We start from the raw sequence: 26,102 nt of genomic DNA on the forward strand, positions 1-26,102 counted from the left end.
AGCGTGGAACCTCAGGAGCACCACAACTGTTACGTAGCATGGAAGGCAAGAGGTGGGGAGGAGGTGCCAAATTTTGGCATCTCAATGAGGCACTGCTGATCATTCAGACCCCAGGGTCTGCCACCTGGAGGAAGTCAGGGAGGCAAACAGTAAGTGGCTCCACACACAATGACAGGCAGAGCCAACTAAGGCCACCTCAACGCCATATATTTAAAGTACTATGATACTACTTTAAGTGGCCATGGCTTCCCCCAAATAATTCTGGAAGCTGTGGCTTGGTAAGGGTGCTGAGAGTTGTTAAGGGAACCCTATTTCCTCCACACAACTACTATTTCCCAGAGATCCCTGTGAAGAGGGAGTGGCTGTAGCTAAACCACTCTGTCCTGAGCATTCAGGTTCGATGGATAATCCTCTCTCAATCCAGTTTCTCCACACCATGCATCATTTTTACTATACACCTACTGGTATATTACATATCCCTCTTATTTGCCTTTTCTTTAAACTGCACACAAAAAGCAACACCAGAAAAGGGTCTTCTCATTGGTGGCTTCCTGTTTGCAGAGCAGTCCCTTCCCAGCAAGGCTCCACTAACAGTTGTCACTATCTGGTCTTACTTGCCAGGCAAAAACATTTTTATTCACCTAGGCTTCTGGCCCTTAGTTTTCTGCTTTATTTCTTTTTTCACAGGGTTGGTTGAGTAGAATAAAACATAACATATACTTTATCATTCTAGGCTGTCTCCAAACATTTGTTTCTCTAAGTTGCTTTGAGTTCACATTTGTGAAAAGGAGCTACTAATCAATCACCATCAGCTTAGATGCTACAGAGGCATTTCTAAACATCAGGCCCTCAAAACCCAAGCTGTAGGGTGCATGTCCCCTGTCCCCTTTCCCCTCTCCAGGTCCTCTGGCAAGAACACCCACTCCCTACCTAGCGTTTCACAGCTTGTGTTGCGGGAGCACTGCCCGCTGTCACAGTCCAGCGAGGAGAGCTGCTCATCAGATTTGCTGAGTTTGCCCATGCTGTTGTATGGCGAGAGGCGGGGGGATTCCCCGCCATAGGACTGGCTGCCTCCTGACAGCCTCCGCTGCGCGTAACAGTCCGCATCAAAATCCTGGAGGCACAAAAGAAGAGGAGGAGAGTTATGTTTGTTTCATTTATTCAAGGTATTTATTTTATTTAAATATTTACAAGCCACACTTTCATCAAAAATAAATAACAAAGCGGTGCACAACAAAGGCATGATATAATGTGAAAACATCAATAAAATGCTTTCAGGTTTTAATATGTTTTGGAAAGTTAAGGTTTCGTTGTCTTGGAATGTTTGGAAGTTGCATTGTTGCAACTGAGTTTTTATTTATTTATTTATTTAGTTTATATCCTGCCTTTCCTCCAAGGAGCTCAATTTGCTGCACACACTTCTCCCAGTTATGGGGGTGGGGGCAGGAGGGTGATTTGGCAGGGGTGGAGCCAAAAGAAGTCCCACACACAAGGGGAGAGCGTCTGCTGTTTCCAGCTTTACGTAAAGTATAGAACCCCCTCCATGTTTATCTACTAAAGAAACAAGGCTTCTCAACCTTTGCAATAAAACTATCTCACCTCCCTCCCCACCCCACCCCAAAAAGCTACACACACACACACACACACACACACACACACACACACACACACACACAGAGGCAAAGGTAGTCTATACCACTCACAGACCCAGACCCAACATGGCACCCTTCCTTTTAACGATGAGTGGGGAGAGGGGAAAAGATGTACCCCTCATCACTGTGCTGGGCCAGGCCAAGCCTTCAACTTCCATGCCCTGTACAGTGACAAAATAGGGACCACTGGTACTCTGCACTTTCATGTCCCACCACCAGCAATTAAATTGGGTTTGGGGAGGCTGCCAGTGGTCTGCTACTCAGAGCAGAAAACTAGATGGGCCAACAGTCTGAACCGGCACAAGGCAACTTCCGACTTACCTGCCTGTTTATTCCAATTGGCAAACTGGACCCACTGGTGGTCCGGCTCATGGGTGCCACAACAGCCACTCTAGTGGGAGATGGTGCTGACTGGCGTTTCTTCGGCGGCAGTGCAGGAGGAGGGCTGTGAAAGGTGGGTCAAAGAAAAACATGAACACAACACCACCAATCAAGTACTTCTGGATCACAAAGACACAATAACCATTTCCAGGAAGGTTGGGGAAGGGCCATAGCTCAGTGGCAGAGCACTTCCTTTGCATGAAGAAGGTCCCAAGTTTGATCCCTGCTGGCATTTCTAGGTAGGGCTGGGAGAGACCACCACCCTCCACCGAAAACTCTGGAGAGCTGCTGCTGCTGATCAGTGCAGACAACATGGAACTAGACTGACCAGTTATTTCTCAGATGTGGAGTCTCTCCCAGACCTACCTGAAGATGCTGGGGAGAGAATCTAGGCCCTTCCCCTGAAAACAAAGTAAGATTCCAGTCTTCATGGTTCTGAATAAAGTACTGATTTAAACAGGAAAACCTAAGAGGCTTCCTTCTAATGAGATGTACTGCTGGGTCCATCTAGCTCAGTACTGTCTACACTGACTGGCAGAAGTCCTCCAGGGTTTCAGGCAGGCAATCTTTTCCAGCCCTACCTGGAGATTGAACCTGGGACTTTTTGCAAGTAAAGCAGATGCTCTACCACTGAGCTATAGCCTTTCCCTTATTAGCTGCTATTTCCTTCAAAGGATGGAGTTTCTCATGAAGTTTGAAAGTGGTAGTAAAACCCAAACCAACCATTCCTCTACATTCAATTGGGGAGGAGGAGTTAGTTGTTCCTGTTGGGGCTGACCAAAACAACAACACCCCAAACAACCAGATAATGGCAAGATTTTCTAGAGCCAATATGTTTGCAAATTGCTCTGTTTCTGGGGCACGCCCATTGCCCCAGAGGGTGTCTTGATGTCAAAGCCCTTCAACAGCGAGAAAGCTGCACAGCCAACTCATACCAGTGACCACAGAGCCTGCAAAAGGAAAGAATCTCACACGATTCTAGCGAGCCACACAGTATTTGTTTGCATTCCCCCATCACACACTTCAACAAGCAAGGTGTTGCCGTTCTTCTTAAACAACCCTGAAGAGCTAGGTAGAGGGTCATAAGAAATATCACACACCCCCAACTTCTCAAAAATATGTAAGAAGACTCAGGCAATTTCCCATCCAGTCTAGCACACTGTTTTTACAGTTGCCAACCCAACGCTTAAGGGAAGCTCTTAAGCAGGGTCCAAGCACAAGACACTTCTCTCCTAATGCAGTTTCCAGCACTTGGTATTCAGAAGCATTACTGGATCCAGCCACGGAGGCAGAATGAAGCCACCATGTCTAGTAGCCATTCATTGCCCTCTCCTCCATGAATTTGTCCAGTCCTAATTTAAAGCCATCTAAGTTTGTGACCTTCTCTGCCACAATTTAGGAGCTTTTGTGTGCTTGCTGCTTAAGGAAGATAACAAGAGTTCCGCTTTGCCTTCTTCCACTCTTTTTTTGCTTTATTCCCGCACGCCCTCCACCCCCATTTCCATGAAACCAAAAATGAATGCACCTGCACCTTCACCCACTCAACTTATGCATCTAATCTCACCTTGCTTAGGAAATCAGAATGTTTTCCAGTACCAGTGGTGAGTGTGGCCAATGTATCCCTGCTCAGATGTGCGCACACTGTACAGATATAGACCACACAGAGACATACAGATCATTTCCAGCCTCTTTGTCACCAGCACAGGAAATGCTGCCTTTTATTTCTGCCCTACCAGCCCCAAGAAGTACCGCATCAGCCACCACTGGGGTTCTACAGTCTCTTCATACAACACAAAATCGGCAGCATGAACCCAGAACAGTGCTGGGCTGACATGGAAAGGGTTCTCTAAAGTCTGAAAACCTCTGAATGACAACTAGCTAATTATTTCAACCCTGACTGTAGCGACAAGAGGCTACTGAGGCAACTCTGGAACTCATTTCTTCCATCTCTACCTGTTTTCAGCGACCCGGATGCAGGGAAGGGGAGGTTTGGGAGGGGCGACTTCTTCGTCCATTGGAACCGTCAAAATCTCCGCCGTCTGAGCAATCCCTGTTGTCTTGTTGAGAATCTCCATCTCACGATCCGTCAGGGGAAGCTCTGAAGGGCTGGGAAGGATGGGGAAAGCATGGCTTGCTTTGTATACAGCATTTGCACCATTAAGGTTCATTTGGCATTGTGCACCGGGGGCCCCAGAGAGGGCGCCAGGCGCTGTGTAGAACGTACAAGTATTTGGAAGACCCAGTCACTCTCTCTGGCCCTTTTAAAAAAAGCACCTTTTCCCACATCCATGTTTAACAATTAATTGATATGATTTAATTCAGTTCCTCTCCCTATATTCCTTTTGCTCACACAACTATTTATCTAATATATAGGTAAAGGTAAAGGTACCCCTGACCGTTAGGTCCAGTCGTGGACAACTCTGGGGTTGAGCGCTCATCCTGCTCTATAGGCCAAGGGAGCCGGCGTTTGTCCACAGACAGCTTCCGGGGCATGTGGCCAGCATAACCAAGCCGCTTCTGGCAAACCAGAGTAGCACACAGAAACGACGTTTACCTTCCCGCCGGAGCGGTAACTATTTATCTACTTGCACTTTGACATGCTTTCGAACTGCTAGGTTGGCAGGAGCTGGGACCGAACAAGAGGAGCTCACCCCGTCGCGGGGATTCGAACCACCGACCTTCTGATCGGCAAGCCCTGGGCTCTGTGGTTTAGACCACAGCACCACAACATTATAAATTGTATCCAATAAATGTACCCAAATATAATCAATTCATTAATTAACTACTAACCCCATAGGCAGGGTACTATTTTTTAAATACAACAGTCTTTTAATTTATTGGATAAGAGGGTGTCACAATACACAAGCATTCATCTTCTACAATTTCTCTTTTGGGTGTGTTTCCTGCAAGCAACTGATACAAGCGTGGCCTGTCCCATGAGTAGGTTTGGTTTCTGACTGCTTCATCAGACACGCTTTGTGACTCACCTGTCCGTTGAAGAAGCAGGTATGCTGGGTTTAGCGGGGCTTGTGGGGGACGGGTGTTCTTGCTTCTCAATGGTAAGCTTCACCAGCTCCTAATCATAAAATGGAATACAGGACAAAAAGGAAGGCTCAGTCAAATGCCACTGCAACTTTATTCTACGCCAGAGAAAACTTGTTTCTATTCTGCTTCACCCTCTAATGCTGGTAAGCCTGCTTCACCACCACCCCAACCTCTTTAGCTTCTAACTCCCTCCCCGCCCCCCACACATCCACATGCTGATGAGTCCATGAGGGCTAGCACCTTGCTGGCTTTAAAAACTTTTATTTTCAGGATAACGTATGTTTCCAAGATGTTGCAACCTGTGTGTAACCATGTCAGCGCTTGCGTGGGGCAACAAAGCAAGAAGTGACATATGCACTGCAAGGTAAAATACACATGGAAAACAGCTCTCTCCATGCAGACTGGTGGCTGCCTGGGTTTGTTAGTTCCCAAGCAGGCTTCGAGGGTTGGTTGATTGTAGATCATAGCACTGACAGTCTCTTTTCTGAATTATTATCTACCATGATGCAAAAAAGAAGGAGGGTTCAAGCAAGACTTCCAAACAAAGGTGTACTGCATTGAAATGTACGTGTGTATTGAAATGTATGCATGGAAATTTCATGTGAACGCAAGATATATCAAAGAGGGAAGTAGCTACTGGAAAGCGGAAGCAGAAAGGAAGAGGTTTGCTGGACTTTCAGAAAAGGCACCAGCACCGAAGTGCTGGGCAGGGTGAGGGGGGGAAGTGGGTGTGGCTCCCTCCCTTTGTATAGTAGTAGACAACATTCCTCGTACTTATGGAACTGCCTCTCCTGGTATGCCCCACAGAGGACCCTAAGGTCCACGAATAATAACGGCTTAAGGGTCCCAGGCCTAAAGCCAGATTATCCTCTACAAGGGCCAGGGCCTTTTCAGTGATGGCACCGACCTGGTGGAATGCTCCCATGAGACTAGGGCCCTGCGGGACTTGATCTCCTTCCGCAGGGCCTGTAAGACAGAGTCATTCCGCCTGGCCTTCAATTTAGCCTGATCCCCCATTCCTTTTTCCCTTTCCTTTTTTATGAAGAAACCCTTCTGGGTCCCATTAAAATTCTTCCCTGGTCTCCTTGCTGGCCTTAGCAGGACTAACTTGGCCAGTTAGCCCTGGTGATGCTACATTGATGTTGTATTTTATGCTGTTTTTAAAGTCATTTTAATCAATGTTTTATATTTGTTGTTAGCTGCCCTGAGCCCGATTTCTAAACCGGGAAGGGCAGGATATAAATATATTATTATTATTATTGGCAAAAGTTACACTGTTTCTGCACACAGCCCTCTTCTATCCAGGCAGCCAATCAGCATTTATCACATCCCAGGGCCAAGTTACACCTTGTCTAAAATGTGTGAAGCTGGCTTGGTGACAGCGTGTGGTCTGGGGAAAAGCAGAACTGTTCAGAGAGATTTGGAGGGCTACATTTGGCCCCCTGACTTGCTTTAGATCCTTGCTCAAATCCCACCATTTATGTGAAGCTGTTAGCCCAACGTTTTTTCCCTGTGCTCTCCTGCAAATGAGCCTACAATCTGCAGGCGTGCATGTTGAGCACACACAATGCAAACCATCACACTCTTTTCCCTGTGCTACTTCTCTCCCTTTCCTCTGCTGTTTGCCCCATATGAAATTGTGGGTTGCGAGTTCTTCAGGGCAGGGACCTGTCCTTATACTCAGTAAAGCACCATATGTGCTGATGTAAATAGACAACAATACTGTGTTGCCTCAGAATTTCTGGGCCTCTTCTAAGAAAGTGCACTGCTTTTGTTTTAAAATCAATGTAACTGGTTATCAATATCCAAAATTTGAGGGCAAACATAGAAGATGGTTTTCCCAAAATGCCACAGCTGCACAACCACAGAAGCCAGTAGACTGGGGGGTAGTTTTCATTTCTGCATCAGGTTCCCAAAGCTCAATATGTTAGCCTAAGCCCCATGGTGACTTGTCTGAAGAGACAGCTGTTTATGACTAAAGTTTTGGATTTGTGACATTTTTGCAGGTGTGCGGAATACAAGTGGGTTACACAAAGCTCTTAGAATATGAAATCTCTTCTTTAAAAGGTAGCTCAACTCTTCATGCAGACTTGGTCAGTTAACAAAACAGAATCAAAACAACAACCCTAAATGCAATGATTACCACTTAACTCAATTGAACTTATTACTTCCATGCCAACAAATAATAAGTAGCACAGCCCAAACATTAAGTGGGCTGCCTGATACTGATGCAGAGGATTTCAGTTAAACTCTGCATAACCAGTAATGACTGTTTAACATTAAGAGGAAGGGCCATAGGTCAGTGGGACACCAATTTTGCAAGCAGATGGTCCAAAATTCAACCCAAAACATCTCCAGGTAGGGCTGGAATAGACTCCAGTGAGAAACCCCGGAGCGCTGCTGTCCATCAGTGTTGACAATACAGAGATAGATGGACCAAGGGCTTGACATGGGGTTCCTCCGGATGACAGAGCATTTCTGATTTCCTTGCACAAAGCTTACCTGGAGGTTAGACTATATGAGTAGCAGCCAACTAAGTTCAGTGTAGACCCACTGAAACTTTTTAGAGCATTCCTCCATCACTTTACTAAGTGGAAAAAAACCCTTTTAAAAGTGGATTTGTTGCATCAGAGCAACCGAGAGTTTTAATCCATTTTAAATGCACAAACCTAACGTTTCCGGAACATGCTTAAATTCCTCCTGCAAATTACTTATGGTCTGGAGGTGACTTAAGTAGAACACTGCTGTCTATGCTCTAATAATGATAATGATAATAATAAACCACGACAGATCCACCTCGCAAATCAGGATTTCAAATGAGAAAGGTATGCTTTATTGGGCTGGGGTGGGGAAGGTCCCTTGGAATTTTACTGTTTCTGACCAAGTTGTGAGTGCAGAAGCATTTGAGGTGTGCGCTATAACTAAGCATCTATAGAAGTGTGTCAGAAGAGCCCAGCCTCAGTACTGCTACCATCAGTTTTGAGACAGCCCGTTCTCATGGTGGGAGCAAGGGGTCTGAGGTATGGTCAGAGGCAGAGAAGACAGCGCTGTACCTTGACTCCATCCAGAACAGCCTTGATAACCCCTTTCACTGTGTTCACCACCTCTTTATCTTCAGAGTTCAAGCCCTCCAGCATCACCTGATCAGACCAACGAATCAGATTGCCCAGGCTCTGGTACACACGGCTATAGCAGGAAGAGATGGCCGAACTGTAGGAGCAAATAAATAAATAATGCATTGGCAAGGAGAATACATGGAGAGAGGTGTTTCAATAAAGGAAAAATGTTGGGAAAAAAATCCTTTGTCACAATACATTTTATTCTGATGTACGACTCACCAGGTCTCCAATTTGAAGACTATTACCGTAAAGCAAGTCAAGATAAACCAATCCCAAGTCTGATGAGGAATAGTTAAAAACAAACAAACAAACAAACAAACAAACAAACAAACAAACAAACAGGGCTCTTACTACTGAGTCACTGCCTCACAACAGCCCCTGAAGCTTCAGAATAGTCTTCAAGGGGCAGCCCAACAACCCACACTGTACTTGTGCCTACCCTAAAAAATCAAGCAACAATTTGCCCAATTTTCCAAGGAGACTATTGAGGGTTGGATTCAACAGAATAGTTTTGCCAGCAGCATTCTGCGCAATGGATCCTAATAATAATAATAATAATAATAATAATAATAATAATAATAGTTTTATTTGTAAGTCCTAGTCACTCTGGTATTAAAAACACAATGAAACACCAAACATTAAAAACTTTCCTAAACAGGGTTGCAATGGGGCTTCCCCCTACTCTCCCTGGCACAATGTTGCAATAAGGCTTCCTCCTGCTTCCCCTGGCCTCCTCAAATTGGCTTGCCGGGGTGTGTGTGTCAGGACAGCATGCAGAGGGAGGACAAGGGAGACTGTTCCATCTGGCAAACGGGAATGTTTGCACTGACAGAACAATAATCGCAGCCTGGCATTGAATTCCTCCTTATAGACTTTAATTATGCCATGTGCGACCTGAATTTGTTGGATTTGTGTTTCATCCATGCCACCCCATCCCCCTTTCTGCTGCACAGTCTGATGAATGGCAGATGAGGAAACAACATTCAGCCACATCTCCCCAATTCTGAAAACAGCACACTATGGTCACCGTTCATGAGAAAATGTAGAACCAAGCAGTTTCTTGTTATAGTTCTGCTTCCCCTGTTGATGATGCAAAATGCGTTGGCTTCAAACGGGAGGGAGAGGAGAGAGAAATAAATCTAGACACATGTGTGCTTCATCGGAAGTAAGCTGTGCAGCTCCAGAACTTATCTCAGCAAGCACTGGGAAGTGTCCCAAGTAAAGACATTTCTCATAGGCTCCGATAACTCTTGCCCTGCCAATGCTTTCTTGACCTTGTTAGGTCCACATTCATCCTTAAAATGAGTTAAGATCCAAGGCCTTGTGGTGGGTGCTTTGAGTTTGCAGGCATTTGACGTCAACCACACTGCTGTGGTGCCCTTTCAGCTGGCAAATTCCTTGGTGGATCATGTGGCTGGAGCCTTTCAAAACTGAATATATTCTGCATCACAATGGCATACCCAACTGAGTGCAGACCCACTGGATCTGCCTTAATGACATTAACTGATCACCTGGGAACTCTGTGGTCACTGGATGGAAGGTTGTTCTTAGCTGTAATTGCTTATATGTTTTTAGCAGCAGCAGCAGCAGCAGCAGCAGCAGCAGCAGCAGCAGCAGCAGCAGCAGCAGCAGCAGCAGCAGCAGCAGCAGCCTCCTTGTTCCTGGTTAATCCCCTGGAAGCAACTCACCTCTGCTGAATTCGCGTCTCTGCTTGGACCAGCGGCAAGATGGCTTCCAGTACTTTGCTGGCAGATCCCGGCAGCATCTCCAGCACCTTGCTGTCAATTGCCATTTTGTCAACGATGGTCTTGAAATAGCGTAGTGCACTCACTACGTCCTTCTCTCTCTCCTCCAGCCAGGTGAGATTCTGAGGAAGAATGGAAGGAGAAAGGGAAACGTTTACTGTTTCGGTCAGTGACCATAAAGGAAAGAAGGGGTTATCAAAAAAGATACTGGGTCAACTAACTGCTACATGTGTCTGCTTGCATGTTGTTATTTTTCACAGAATAACAGAATTATAGAGTTGGAAGAGTCATCCATTCCAATATCCTGCAATGCAAGAATCACAACTAAAAGAATCCCTGGCAGAATTCAATTATGAATTACTTCCGATGAAGCACCTTGAAGATGCGATTCCGCAATGCGAGAAAAACCACTATTGCATCTATTTTTAAAATGATTTCGAATTCAATATGAATACCAACTGTGATAAAAAAATAACCCCCACTTTATTGAAAGAGGAGCATCTTCAACATAGCAAATCAGGCCCTTGGAAATGGTTCTTGGCTGAAATGTAACAGGAGGGAGTTCCAAAGGGATGTGCCTCCCTCCAGCCACATGCAGGAGGACTGTACCACACAAAAGCTAGAAGAGTCGAACCACCACAACTCTCTCAAAAAACTAAATGAGCGACTGACACCTACATAATCCAAGATACTGGAGCCCTAGCAACTGATGGGCTGTATCAGAAAGGCAAACTTTATTTCTCTCTGATACAGAAATAGCATGGAATAATGTTTTGGGAACACTTTCCTGCAGCAAGTCTTGGGAATCAAATTTAGCACAAGACAAACAGGGCTCTATTAAAAGTAAGCAGGTGTGGTTTTTTAAAACTCTGTTTTGGGTTGGGAGTTTTTTTTTTTCTGGGGCGGGGGGGATGCACCATACCCAGGAATTTCAATGTTACTTTTAGCAACTCAATTTCCACTTTAGCTAGACTCTCCCTAGTCAATGGTTAACCAGACCTGGCCCCCAAAATAAATATATACAGATACAGGACAAATAATATAGAGCTTGCTCTGAAACACCCATGTTGGCTCTGCATAAAATCTTGGGGAAGCCTTCCGCAGGCCACCCTCATCCTCCCAGAGTAACAGCATCCTTGCCTGCACTGTGAACCTGATCGGTTGCATCCCTTCCAGCTAATCATTTGGCTGAAGACAATAGTTAACATTGCTTAGGAGCTAATCCCCACAAAGACTGATTCTGCTTAAGTCTCTCTGCTTAAACACTTGGACTCATAAATAAATTCACCCAAGGCTGCAGGCTGCCTCATTCTCTCTCTGCCAGGACCCCAACCTAGAGCAGTAGACCAGGCATCCCCAAACTTTGGCCCTCCAGATGTTTTGGACTACAATTCCCGTCATCCCTGACCGCTGGTCCTCTTAGCTAGGGAATCATGGGAGTTGTAGGCCAAAACATCTGGAGGGCCGCAGTTTGGGGATGCCTGCAGTAGACTAAGCAGGATGAAGACTGGGCAGGTGCATCAGACCAGTGGCACCAACAAGGAGGCTTGCTGGTGATTCAAACATACAGCATGATGTTCACACCTGAAATGGATCTAGTGTTCAAGCCTGGCAGAGTGGGGATGATGGTCTTGGTCCAGGGACCCCTGGAGTGGGGCCTCCACACTGAGGACCTATGCCTCCTGCCTTGTTGGCCCATCAACACCAGAAATGCACCTGGGGGGGGCAGGAATCCACAAAGACTCAACTCAGACCAAGGAGCAAGGCTGGCCTGCAGGCTTGTGATGCAAGGAAGTTTCTGTGGTGGACCTCCCTACTTCCACTGCTTCCCGCTCAACATATCTACTTAAGAGCAATGCCTCTATTGCACCACCTGCCTCTCACAGGCTCTGCCTTGGGGAGGGGGGCATGACACCCACCCACTTACCTTGTTCACCACCTTCTCGGGGGTCTTCACCATGAGGTCAGGCTGCTTCCCTTTCCTGGATGGTGTCCGCTTTATTTTGGGAGAGTGGAACTTGTCCTTCAACTTCATGGTGAATGAGGCAAGATGGGAGCGCTGAGAATCTACAAAAAAACAAGAAGAGGAGCATGAGTTTATTTATCTGATTGGGCTGGAATCCAACTTGCACCAAGCAATATGCCCATATCAATAAATCAAATCTTTATTATGGTTGGCTGATGCTGAAACAAAGCACATGATATACAGCAATACAAAATCCCACAGCCTCAGATGAACTGGCTATTAATGATTCAAGATGACAAATGAGAAACTGACCATTATAGTGGGTGTTGCATATTACAATCTTCAAATAGGTACAATGAAAACTGCCACCTGCAGGTTAGACTGGTGGTCCCTTCTACTCCAGAAGTGTCAACACTGACTGCTAGCAGCTCACCAGGGAGTCAGACTAGGAGTCTTTCCCTGCTCTACCTGGAGATGCTCTACCACTGGTCAGTAACAGATTTATTTGACCCCTCAAAGCAGTGCTTTTGTTTCTGAGGGTACTCAAGGGTCCGCAGTACCAGCACACATACACACACACCCCAGGAAGCACTGGTTAAAAGTGTGGCACTTACTGTAACAACTTCATAGTGAGTACCAAACACCTTTTTTCTAGAAGGAAAACACTGCCAGATTAAATAATATGCCTCAACGGTGCTGAGTGGAGACTGTGGGTGGAAGCAGATAGGTTTATGACAGATGTTGCCCTCACCTGAAGGTTTTAAAGCAAACTCCACCTGATTTGCAGAGGGTAAAGACTGCTATTTATTTGCAAGAAGAATAGCTGGTTGCAGTTACCAATAAGATTTTTGTGTTCTTTCCCTGTCTTCAGTATAATCTGTCAATAATAGTACAGGATCAATATGGGCTTTCATGATCTAATATTTTCGATATTAAAGCTTTAATCTTCTCCCAGTTTTTCCAATATAAGGGTGCCGAGAACTGTTACAAGACCACCCCGTGCCCCTCCCAGAGCTACAATTCCCAGAGTTTCCTGTGAAGAATTGTTAAAACACTCCAAGAAATGTAGCTCTGTGAGGGGAATAGGGGGTCTCCTAACAACTCTCAGCACCCCTAACAAACTTCAGATCTCAGAATCTTTTGTCAAAAACTGTAACTGTTTAAATTATCATCATAATCCTTTAAGAGTACAATGTGAATGTGGCCTCTGTTGAATACAACCAAACACGCCAGCAGATATATGGGGGGAGGCCATGGTAGCTGGAATGAATGTGGAAAAGGATATACTGTACAGTGGTACCTTGGTTTGCAATTGCTTTGGATTACAACCGTTTTGGATTACAACCACGTCAAACCCGGAAGTGTGTGTCCCTTTTTTTGGATTTTTGTTGTTGTTTAGTCATTTAGTCGTGTCCAACTCTCCGTGACCCCATGGACCATATCACATCCGGCACTCCTGTCTTCCACTGCCTCCCACAGTTTGGTCAAACTCATGTTCGTAGCTTCGAGAACACTGTCCAACCATCTCGTCCTCTGTCATCCCCTTCTCCTAGTGCCCTCCATCTTTCCCAACATCAAGGTCTTTTCCAGGGAGTCTTCTCTTCTCATGAGGTGGCCAAAGTATTGGAGCCTCAGCTTCATGATCTGTCCTTCCAGTGAGCACTCAGGGCTGATTTCCTTAAGAATGGATAGGTTTGATCTTCTTGCAGTCCATGGGACTCTCAAGAGTCTCCTCCAGCACCATAATTCAGTTCTTCTTTATGGTCCAGCTCTCACTTCCATACATCACTACTGGGAAAACCATAGCTTTAACTATATGGACCTTTGTAGGCAAGGTGATGTCTCTGCTTTTTAAGATGCTGTCCAGGTTTGTCATTGCTTTTCTCCCAAGAAGCAGGCGTCTTTTAATTTCGTGACTGCTGTCACCATCTGCAGTGATCATGGAACCCAAGAAAGTAAAATCTCTCGCTGCCTCCATTTCTTCCCCTTCTATTTGCCAGGTGGTGGGTCCAGTGGCCATAATCTTAGTTTTTTTGATGTTGAGCTTCAGACCATATTTTGCGCTCTCCTCTTTCACCCTCATTAAAAGGTTCTTTAATTCCTCTTCAGTTTCTGCCATCAAGGTTGTGTCATCAGCATATCTGAGGTTGTTGATTTTGGGGATTAAAACCCATTTTTTTGGGGGGGGAGGCCCCATTGGCTAAAGTGCGCCTTGGGTTATAACCTGTTTTGGTTTACAACCAGATCTCCGGAATAGATGGTTGTAAACCAAGGTACCACTGTAAAGATATATTGTTAAACTGGCTGCTTAAATGAGAGGAAGCATCATCATGTAAGGGGTTTCCCCCTCTCTACCCTCATTTTCATTTGAGCTATTTTAGTTTCAATGCATTTTTCACAGTCTGTAGCCCTTGCAAAGAAGAAGCAGTGCCTTTTTAACACCAGCAGGCATATTTGTAGCCACTTAAACTGCAAAGTGAAACAAGCCCAGGTGATTTCACAGTAAGCCAATGCTGACAGTTTCCTGCCGGAGCTGACACAGCTGGTCTCAGAAAAGGTGCTGGGACTCCCAGACAACTGGTTGGGAGGGGGGCATCAACATCCATACTGAGGCGACTGGCTCTGGGATGGCTCAGGACTTCATCTGTGTGTACATGTTCATATGTATGTATATCTATATCTATATCTATACTGCTCTTCAACATCATGGCTCCAATGATGACTATGCGGCTGTCACCGGCCCAACGCATGTGGCAGGCCACACTCTGGACCTTGTCTTCTCAACTGGATAGGAAGAGGGTGATCTAAAAGTAGGGGGTACTGACATCAGTCACTTGTCAGATCACTTCCTGTTGTGATGTAGGCTTTCAGCACTTTTACCCTCCACTGAGGTGGGGGAGCTGTTAGGATGGTCTGCCCTTAGAAGCCGATGGATCCAGTGGGCTTCCAGAGTGCTCTGGGAGATTTCCTGTCGGAGCCCTGGCTGACCTCTGGAACAACTGAATGGCTCAGGCTGTTGACAGGATCACCCCTGAGCGCCCTCTCCTGCTTGGTGGAGTCAGTTTGGCTCCTTGGTATACTCCAGAGCTTAGAGCGAGAAACAGAGTCACAGCTAGAGGGGAGCTAGCCAGGTGTTTTGCCCTGGATGAAGGCTCCAGAGGGGCGCCATTGAAATACAGCCTAGTTTTGCCCCTGGTGAGGAAAGAGGCTAGGAGATGGTTCGAACATGAGTGGAAGAAAAATCTGGTTGAATGCAACCAAACTCTGGTGGAGGCTCATCATTGAGTGTACCTAGTGGGCAGTGAAGCCTGCAAAGAAGCCTGCCTTCATTGCATCCTCATTGTGCCATCCAGCAGAGCTTTTCCAGGTAGCATGGAGCCTGCTACAGTCTGGCCCAAGGGAGGTGACGGAACCTATGGCAACTCACTGTTACTTGTTTGTAAAGCTTTTGAGGATAAAACTGCTTGCATCCACTGGAATCTTGACACCGCTGTTACAACAGATGAAGGGCAGTATATAAATTTAAACAACAACAACAGGGGGAGCTGAGCGGCAGGGCAGGCAAGCCAGATGGGAAACAACCACCTGGCCTTCAAGTACATTATCAGACAAAAATAAACAATGGCTCTCTCAATCTGTTTCTTCAGCTTGTTCAAGGATGCAATTGCCTCAGTTCATAAATCACGCCGGCTGTTATGTCTATCTGCCTGCAAACAGAATACATGAGAATGCAAGAAGAGCCTGGCTGCTAGAAAAGGCCAACATCCCATCTAGGCCAGCATCCTGTTCTCACAGTGGCCAACAAGAGGCCCAATGGGAAACCTGCAAGTAGGACCTGAGGACAAGGGCAATTCTCCACTTTTGTGGTTTCCAGCCACTGGTATTCAGAAGCATTACTGCCTCCGACCATGGAGGCAGAGCATGGCCATCATGGCTAGTTGCCATCAATAGCTTTTTCCTCTATGAGTCTGTCAAATCCTCTGTTAAAGCCATCCAAGTTGGTAGTTATCATTGCTTTCTGTGGAAGGAGGCTCCAGAGTTTAACTATGTGCTGCATGAAGAAGTCTTTCCTTTAATCTGTCCTAAATTCCCAACATTTGACTATATTGAAAGTCCACCAGTTCTGGTGTTTTGAGAGAGGGAGAAAAACTTTTCTCTATACATTGGTACCTCTACTTACAAATAACTCTACTTACGAATTTTTCTACTTACAAATGGAGCTCCGTCCGCCATCTTGGATGTGGTTTAGATAGGATTTTTTCTACTTACAAATTTTTAGATAGGGTTGCTTCGACTTACGAATTTTTTCTCCCAATGCATTCCTATGGGATTCGACTTACAATTTTTTTCGACTTACAAATGTGTGTTCGGAACACATTAAATTCGTAAGTAGAGGTACCACTGTATACACTATATACAGTTCCCCTAGGGGACACGGGTGGCGCTGTGGGTTAAACCACAGAGCCTAGGGCTTGCCGATCAGAAGGTCTGCGGTTCGAATCCCCGCAACGGGGTGAGCTCCCATTGCTTGGTCGCAGCTCCTGCCAACCTAGCAGTTCGAAAGCACGTCAAAGTGCAAGTAGATAAATAGGTACCGCTTTGACGGGAAGGTAAAGGGCGTTTCCGTGTGCTGCACTGGTTTGCCAGAAGCGGCTTTGTCATGCTGGCCACATGACCTGGAAGCTGTACGCTGGCTCCCTCGGCCAATAAAGCGAGATGAGCACCGCAACCCCAGAGTCGGTCATGACTGGACCTAATGGTCAGGGGTCCCTTTACCTTTTACAGTTCCCCTATGCCATGCAAAATTTTATAAACTTCTCTCACATCACATCTACTTTGGCAGAGGACTGGACATACCAAGAATGTTGTATCTCGTTTTTGTAGCAAGTTATAGCTGTAAGGGGTTAGGACTGCTTTTCAAATAAAGCAGCAATATATTCAACTTTGAAATAATCCTTACATAAAGGAACATAGAGTCCACTAATCATAAAGTAAGATTCTAGTCCTTAAGAGTTCTGAATAAATAGGTACATAAATTAATAGGTACATACTGTAAGTTACCCTGTACTGAAATAGACCATGAGTTCATCAAGCTCAGTACTGTCTACACTGTCTGGCAGTGGCTCTCTGGAGTTTCAGACAAGAGACATTCCCAGAACTACCTAGAAATGCCAGGAATTGAACCCGGGACCTTCTGGGTAAAAGGCAGATGCTCTAACACTTTATTCTGTGAACCGCCCAGGGATCTTTGGATGAAGGGCAGTATACAAATTTAATAAATAAATAAAAATAAATAACATTGAGCTTCAGCTCTTCTCTGAAGGATTCCAGACTGTCTGGCTGTCTAGGGGCATTTCTCAATCACCATAGGTAACCCAGTGAGTGGCTATGTACATGTGTGGCTGATTTAACTACGTAGCTTCAATGGCCGAATAGCCAAAAGGGAACCAACCCTGTTTCTCATATTTTAAGACATACCCATAAAATAAGCCATAGCAGGATTTTTAAGCATTCAAGGAATATAAGCCATACCCCGAAAATAAGACATAGTGATAGGCACAGCAGCAATGCCGGCCGCGGCAGGAGGAGGAGGAAAAAAAATAAGACATCCCTTGAAAATAAGCCATAGTGTGGTTTTTTGAGGAAAAAATAAATATAAGACGTGTCTTATAATATGAGAAACACGGAAGTTTCTAATTTCACTGTGCAGCTTCAAATGAGAGATTTATTTATTTATTTATTTGCTTGATTTTAAATATCAGAGCCAACATTCTTAGGATACTGAATTTTGTGCAAGGGAACAGATTCTGCAGCCATGTGGTAAACCCACAAATGGACAGGTTGAAATCCAGAGCTGCTCATGTCAAAGGAAATGGAGATGGGTCATTATTGGCATGCAGACAACTGGCCCATGGAGCTGCTGAGTCACACAGAAGTCTTCGTAGACTCAAGACTTACCTCAAAGTACTCAGAAAAAAGAAATTACTAGCAGGGAATTATTTGCACACTTCCCATGCCAAGTTTTCCAATATAACACACCTGTAATCTGCAGCTGACTTCCATACTGTGGTAATACATAGTTTTGGGGTACAGTGGTACCTCTGGTTACGAACGCTTCTTCTTACGAGCTCTGCTAACCTGGAAGTAGCTGCTCCTGGTTGCGAACTTTGCCCCAGGATGCGAATGGAAATTGTGCAGCAGCAACAGTGGGAGGCCCCTGAAGTGGTACCTCAGGTTAAGAACGGTTTCAGCTTCAGAATGGACCTCTGGAACGAATTAAGTTCTTAACCCAAGGTACCACTGTACTTGCAGACTGCTACTGAGGTCATTATGCAAAACACCCTCTGTGCTAGCAGAAAAATTACTGCATTATGACTGTCAGCTGTTTCAACACTAACCTTCTCTCTCTAACAATGATAAATGCTAAGTTTAGCCTTTTATATTCAAGCATATGTGACTGTCCAACATCAAAACAAATTGCCATGACATAAATGGTGCTCTGGGTGTTCCTAATCCAAATAACAGTGTGCCAAAGATGCATAGGACTTTTTTTGGGGGGGGGACTCTTCATAGATAATCTGGTCCAATATCCCTGGAAGGTGGCCTCTGCTTGAAAATCTCTTAGCAAAGGTAAGTCTGCTGCCTTCTGAATTCTTAATGTTCTGTCAAAATTCTGCTTCTTGTCATTTTTTAATTAATTAATTAATTATACCCCGCCCATCTGGCCGGGTTCCCCCAGCCACTCTGGGCGGCTTCCAACGAAACAGAAATTCTAAAATACAGAAATCCATCAAACATTAAAATACAGAAATCCATCACACATTAAAAGCTTCCCTAAACAGGGCTGCCTTGAGATGCCTTCTAAAGGTCTGGTAATTGTTGTTCTCTTTGACCTCTGGTGGGAGGGCATTCCACAGGGTGGGTGCCACTACCAATAAGGCCCTCTGCCTGGTTCCCTGTAACTTGGCTTCTCATAGTGAGGGAACCGCCAGAAGGCCCTCGGAGCTGGACCTCAGTGTCTGGGCAGAACGATGGGACCTGTCAGATTACATCCTCCCCTCTGGAGGAGTAGGAGGATAATTTGCTGCATGATCCATGAGAAAGGCTTTTTCTCCCTTAAAAAGTACCGTACATAGAATTGGAAGGATAACATTTTTAAGGCTCAGCTTAATTCTAGTAGCTCCAACTTCTACCCAAAACTCTTAGTAGTAAAGTGATGAGTGAGTGTCTTTTTGGGTATGTGTATCTTGAAGTGACCAGAGGGGATGCTGTCTACAGTGTTCACTCCAAAATCCAAATGTGCCCACAAGCTTGAAAAGGGTTTAGACCTCTGGTCTAAAACAAAGGACGGAAAGAACTCTTTTGTATTTCTATGCAAATTTACAGATTCCTTCCATGGATTAAAACTCATACAATTAATTAGCCATGGCTTTTTAAAATGGATGACAGGCCTAATTCTAGTATTTCCACAGTGAGATGGGTTTATCCCGCCTTCACCATGTCCTGCTTTCGAATGAGATTAAATTTGATTGGGTGGCAGTCACAGAAAGAATAACATTTCCTCCAACGCTCAGCTTTCCTTATCCCTCTTGTCTAGTAAGTAACTGAGAGGGAAAGTATGTATAGGTTTACTAAGAATTAAGGCTTCATCTACATCAAACATTTAAAACACTACTATACCACTTTGCAATCATGGCTTTCCCCCAAAATAATTATAGGCGCTGTAGTTTGTTAAGGGTCCTGGCAGTTGTTAGATGACCCCTTGTCTTTGCACTGAGCTACAATTCCCAGAGTGGTTTTAACAGCTAAACCCTCTTCCCCAGGGAACTCTGGGAAGAGAATACAATATCTCCTAAAAACTCTCACCATCCTGTACAAGCTACACTTCCCCAGATGCTTTGGGGGGAGCAATGACTGTTTAAAGTGGTATGATAGTATTTTTAATGTACAGTACAGATGGGTTCTGATTCCCACCAAGTTTAATGGGACTTACTCCTAGCTAAGACTGTGTACAGTTAGTTTTTTTTCTAAAAACAAAACAAAACCCCAAAGCTTTTCTTTTAGGAATTCTAGGTGCTGAAATCCCCAGGGAGCAGAAAAGACTGTTTATGTATACAACCACAGCTGTGTGGATATTATTGGCCCAGAGATGGAAAGAAGATAAAGTCCCTACCAGAGAAGAATGGCAGATCAAGTTGATGGGATTATGCCTCAATGGCAAAAATGAACAGAAGAATAAGAAATCAGGAAGATCAAAATTTTAATAAGGAATGGGGAATTTTTTTATAATTTACCTTAAAAACCATTGTAAACCGTTAAAATTGTTAGTAGGATTTGAATAACACTTGTAGTTTAATGGTGAATTTTGGATATAATGGAGATGTAAAAGATTTGGATTATTATAAAAGATGCAGGAGGAAATTATTAATAAAAGGGCCCACAAAGGGGAGGAGGTAAGTCCAGGAGATTCTCTGGAATCTTGTCTTTATGTTGTATGTTGGTGATTGTAAATTTATGTGTATGGTTAGGAATGCCCACCTTACATTTTCTCCTACCCCATGCCAGAGTGTGTGGTGCAATCAATGTGACATGAAAATAGTTCTTCACATTTACTACTTTTATGTCAGCCTGTAAATGATATGAAAATGTTCAAGTTTTACAATTCCAAAATCCATAACTAGGCAACACCTTTGCTATCCAACATATCAAAATGTCACAAAATAGCAAGCATATTTTGAGATGTTCACAGCAAGGGAGAGGGGGAAAGAGCAAAAATGAACCGGAAAGGGAATTAAGATGTGATGATGAATTATGGAGAACCTCTGAAAGCTTGCTCATTATTTTTAGCGGCTAAGTCTGACAGAGATCAGGATTCCAATCAGAAGAGCATGGTGCACTGGATCAGGTCCAAGGCCCATCTAGTCACACATTGTGTTCTCACAGTGCCCAACCAGAGGTCTAAGAAAAACCCCAAGCAGGACCCTGAGTGCAAAAGCCATCTCTGCACAGGTGATTCCCAGCAACTGGCATTCAGAGGCATAAAGAAGCATATCATGGCTACCAGCTACTGATAGCCTTTGCTCCATGTGTTTGTCTACTTCCACTTTAAAGCCATTCAAACTGGTGGTTGACGCATCAACCTGCTGTAGCAAATCCTACTGTTTTAACTATGTGTTGTGTGGAGCACTACTTCTTTCTGCCTGTCTTGAAATCTTTAAATATTCACCTTCAAGGGATGATCCTGGGGTTCTAGTGTTATGAGAAGGGGAGGGGAAATGTCACTCTAATTGCTTTCTCCACACCATGCATAGTTTTATACCCCTTTACTCAAACAATTTCGTTCCCTCTCAAAACAGCCTCCCACGGGCACCTGCATTTCATCTGCATGGATGCTTCCTTGCCTTTGAAAATAGTTAACAACAGAGCCCCCGCCCCTAACCAAGATCTCTGGGCCACAGCCTTTGCCTCCTCTCCACTTCCCCAAGAGAAAACCTAACACATAAGCCTGCATACAAACCTTCCTCATTTCATCTGTCTGGCAAAGACGAATGTGCCTTACCAGGCTGGGTTTGAACATGGTCCAGCTGCTGAGTCATGGCCTTATGCTGGCTTTAAAGCTTGCCTTGCCACAAGTTGGCGCGTGCCTAACTCCTGACAGCACACACAGCGCGCACGCGCGCACACACACACACACACAGACAAAAAATTTAAAACCAGCCTGTGTCTTCCAGGCAAGAGCGCCCTAGCTGGGAAACTGCCTTCAGGCACAGAGAGCCAGTCCCGAGCACCAGCAATTCTGAGTCACCTTCGAATGCTGCTGGAGCAGCTCAGAGCAGCTGGGCGACATTTCGACACACTGCAATTTGCTTGAGCAAAGTTTTTGTCAGTTGGCCAAGGCAGAACATTAAAACCTGGTGAAGAAGGTCCATTTTTTATTTTTATTTTTTGAAAACCATAGGGGCAGATTGAGGCAGAAAAAAGGAGCCAGTGGTGGATTTATTGGCCCCAGGCTTGCAGCAGGAAGAAAACTAGCTTACTTTTTTGCAAAATAAAACAAGTGACTCTTTTATTTGGGGAAAGTGTAGTGTGATGCTAGTGGGCTGTAGCCAGCAAAGTTCTACTCAGAGTAGACCATGCAAAATTCATGAACCTAAGGTAGTCATATCTATCAGTTTCAATGAGTCTCCTCTGAGTAGGACAAATTTTGGATTATTACCCACAATCTAACTCCTGTGTAAGCTTTGTGCAAGCGAATCAGGAGGAAGCATACGACCATAGTGGGACACGCACAGAAAAAGCTGCAAGATGTATCTCAGCTACTAATACAAGGGCTTCTGTTCAGGATTCTAGTCAGCCAGGCATGCTCTCCTCAAGGATACTCCATTCCACTCCCTCTTTCCAGTTTCCTTTCTAACCAACATTATGTGGCTAGTAAGCAAGCTGAGTTCTCTTTGGGATTATTTGGGGCTGCTGTGTTTTAACTCCCTTAAGAGTTTGTGTGGTTTGTAATAAAAAGAGCCTGTACTTTGCAAACCTCAAGGCACTCTTGCCCCATGCGTACCAATTTACCTCTTTCTTGTTTCTTAGTAGTCCCAGTTTGACTCCACTATTTCTGTCGGCACCCACCACATGAGTTCACTATTAGAGGGACTGAGACCAATCCAGCCTAGATATAAATAATCAGAAAACCCAAAGCCCTTGATTTCCTCCAAGGACACTTTTCAAAAACTCCTTTTTTAAAAAATGATTCATTTAAAAGACCAGGCGGACAATTTCACACACATAAAAAAGCCTCAGGTCAGTCAAAACATTTATTTTCCCCACTGTGACAATGATGCTTGGAAGCAGACACAGCTTTTGAAAGAACACTCAAAATTTAAGAATCATGCAATCAACTGGAGGGCTAACAAGCTGTGTCACTTTTTTTCAAAAAAGGCCTAAGGGGACAGGAAGGAAGGAAGCATCCCAAAAGCTACCAGAGGGAGAGCAACAAAGGTCCTCTCTTCCCACCTGATAATGAAGCCACAAAGCGTCTCTGAGTGAACAGAACTCTTCCAAAGCGCTTCTGAGCACAGAGGTGACTTATGTAACGAGTTACACAACGCTGCCCATTAAAATGGCATTTCCCTCTTCACTGAGCGCCTCTCTGTCATTTGAAGAGTGAGTGGCAAAGACAGAGAAGCTTCAATTAAAGCCCTGGCCAATGGGGATGGGGAGGGGGGGTGCCTGAGGATTTTGGCGGAAGTAGAGCAGAAGGATGAACTCCAGATGAAAGAGGAAGCTTGGGCTTTAGAGGCCAAAGCATACTGTTAACATTATACCAGTGTATGACTCCACTTCCTAAGCTCTGCAAAAGTGCAACGAGGGTGGGTGGGTGGGTGTCCCTGAAACAAGAGGGTTTAAAACATAAGCTTTGACAGGTGTGGGCCAGAAAGGGATGGAAAGAATGGAAAGGAAGAGTAATAAAAGAAGAAGAATATGGAGCTCTCTTTTCAAATCACTGGCTTCAGCTTTGGTTTAAGTGCTTAAACGTGCTTCAGTTGTTTTATTGCTTATGTATAGGTAAATGCTGGGGCAGGGCCGTCCCACCCCTGAGGCAAGGTGAGGCAGTCGCCTCAGGCAGCAGGATCAACAGGGGAAGCAGATTTGTCCTCAGAGGAATGCATCAGTCGCTGCTGTAGTGAACTCCTTAGAGGCTGGATCTGCTCTCCCATGCCACCTCTATAGTGGCCTCTTGGCAATTAAGGGGCACCGCTGGTCCTCCAAATTTATGGAGCAAATAGCAGGGCTGCCCTCTATAACAACTACTACTACTACTACTACTACTACTACTACTACTACTACTATTATTATTAATACCCCAGCCACTCTGGGCAGCTTCCAGCAAAGTATTAAAATACAATAATTCATCAAATTATTCCCTAAACAGGGCTGCCTTCAGATGTCTTCTAAAAGTCAGATGTTGTTGTTGTTGTAGACGTTTAGTCGTGTCCGACTCTTCGTGATCCCATGGACCATAGCAAGTCAGATACTGTTGTTTGTTTCTTTGACATCTGATGGGTGTTCCACAGGGCGGGTGCCATTACCGAGAAGGCCCTCTGCCTGGCTCCCTGTAACTTGGCTTCTCGCAGTGAGGGAACCGCCAGAAGACCCTTGGCGCTGGACCTCAGTGTCTGGGCAGAACGATGGGGGTGGAGATGCTCCTTCAGGTATACTGGACTGAGGCCGTTTAGGGCTTTCAAGGTCAGCACCAACACTTTGAATTGTGCCCGGAAACGTACTGGGAGCCAACATACTATAGGGTCTCCTGGACTGTGTACCCGCTTGGCAGGATTCAGAGTGAGCCCCTGCCCTCCAACTGTGAAGGCCTTTGAGTCCCACTTCAGCCATGGGGTAACACTGATTTGACACACTCACACACACAGACAGACACATGTTCCCGATGGAGGAGGAGGAGGAGGAGGAGGAGGAGGAGGAGGAGGAAGAAGAAGAAGAAGTAGAAGAAGAAGAAGAAGAAGAAGAAGAAGAAGAAGAAGAAGAAGAAGAATCTTCACTCACCCATTCTTCCCTGGATGTTGACAGACTGGAATGTACCCAGAGGAGGGTAACATAGAAGATAAAATGGTATGGAAACCAAGCCTTATGAGGAATGGTTGAGGGAGTTGGGTATGTTTCATCTGGATAAGAGGAGATGTGATTTGCCAATATCTAAAGCCATTTTCAACTATCTAAAGAACTGTCTAATGGAAGACAGTGTAAGCTTGTTTTCTGGTAGGCATTACTGAAATCTGGTGGGTTTAGAATCAAGACTGGAATGTAAAAATTGAAAGGTAAAACCTGTTCAAAAGGAATAGACCAAATTGGAAGGGAGGAGTAGCAGCACTATATGTAGAGGATATGTACACATGTGCAAAGCATGAACTAGACAGTCTCTCAGCTCTCTTCCAATTCTATGCTTTTATAAGTGTGCAATGGCCATCATTTCCCATTTATTGTCCCTAATGATGTAGTGGTGGACCATGTATAAGCTGTAAATCACTTATTCTGGTGACTACCTCTAGGAATCACATATTTATGCCCAGAGTTATTCAGGCATGCTAAAATTAGTCTGTTAACAGTTTTAGTGTCTTTAACACCACCCACTTAAATTCTAAACAATAGAAGAGAAGTAAATGCTATTGCATTCTCCTGTCTTAAAATATTTACAAGTCCTACAATAAAAATAGTTTCCAAGTAAAGCACTCAGTTGGCTCAAACATTTAAGCCATGCTACTCTCATTTGATTAAGTCCACCCCAGTCCAATTTCAATTCAATTGATTTTTTTTTATTATTTGGGGAAACTTGTCAAGATAGCATGGGGAAAAAAACTAGCATGGCATATTTTCTTTATTTTTTTGCTTTTGTTTACTGAAGATATACATAAAAGTCAAAGAAAGATGCTAAATCAGATCTCTCATCAATTTAGGGGAGTAGTAAATCTTCAAAATCAATGTTCTAGAGAAACCATGCTCACTGCTTGCATTGCTTGCACCACCACCATCCCTGCAGAGGCCACAGAAAGAACAGTAAGTGGATGGATGTCATATTGGCCATCCTTTGGACCTCCTAGGAAACTCACCCAACCAAACCTGCTGCTGCCTGGAACCGGGCTTGTGCAGTACAGCTAATCTGAGAGCTGAATGGGATGCAGTGGTGGGTAGCCCAAGCAAGCACCATCAGACCTGGGTGCCTGTCCATAAACCCCAGTATGAAAGACTAGGGTGGTGCCAACAGATTCCAGGAAACTTCTGTGGGAGTGGAGTGATCTGTGAGTTTTGGGGCCCTGCGTGAGAGCCAGGTGTCTGAAGGAGTGGCAGAAAATGGTCGGAAGAAGGAATTTACATTAGTATTTATTTATTTATTAGTTAATTTGTATTAATAGTTTTATTGCATATTTTTGCAACATGAATGCACTCCCCTCAAGGCCGATGGTAAATTTCCCAATCTGATGAGAAATTTTAGTCCTACTGTAGCCTTCCCACATAGTGGACTACACCTCCCATCATCCCCAAACACTGGCCATGCTGGCTGGGGCTTATTCGAATTTGAGTCCAACAATGTCTGGAGGGCACCAGGCCAAGGCAGGCTGCCCTACAAACCCCCTTTTTTACATTCTTTGATTGTGTGTAAATGCAGCCTTGGCTCATTTCCTTT

General features: G+C 44.8%; 1 protein-coding gene across 11 annotated transcripts in view; it reads right to left on the bottom strand.

Annotated features, from left to right (window-relative positions):
• The window catches only part of RAPGEF1 (Rap guanine nucleotide exchange factor 1), a 104,689-nt gene that overhangs the window by 38,855 nt on the left and 39,732 nt on the right, over nucleotides 1-26,102 (bottom strand). For all 11 annotated transcript variants that reach the window (XM_060270336.1, XM_060270334.1, XM_060270338.1 and 8 more), the window contains 7 exons: nucleotides 11,870-12,009; nucleotides 9,886-10,064; nucleotides 8,132-8,288; nucleotides 5,021-5,109; nucleotides 3,987-4,139; nucleotides 1,974-2,097; nucleotides 931-1,114 (listed from right to left, as the gene is read on the bottom strand). In XM_060270336.1, coding sequence (XP_060126319.1) covers nucleotides 931-1,114; nucleotides 1,974-2,097; nucleotides 3,987-4,139; nucleotides 5,021-5,109; nucleotides 8,132-8,288; nucleotides 9,886-10,064; nucleotides 11,870-12,009 — 1,026 coding nt within the window. The remainder of the gene's footprint in view (nucleotides 1-930; nucleotides 1,115-1,973; nucleotides 2,098-3,986; nucleotides 4,140-5,020; nucleotides 5,110-8,131; nucleotides 8,289-9,885; nucleotides 10,065-11,869; nucleotides 12,010-26,102) is intronic.

This window comes from Zootoca vivipara, chromosome Z (assembly GCF_963506605.1).
Source record: "Zootoca vivipara chromosome Z, rZooViv1.1, whole genome shotgun sequence".
In the NCBI taxonomy this organism is placed as follows: domain Eukaryota; kingdom Metazoa; phylum Chordata; class Lepidosauria; order Squamata; family Lacertidae; genus Zootoca; species Zootoca vivipara.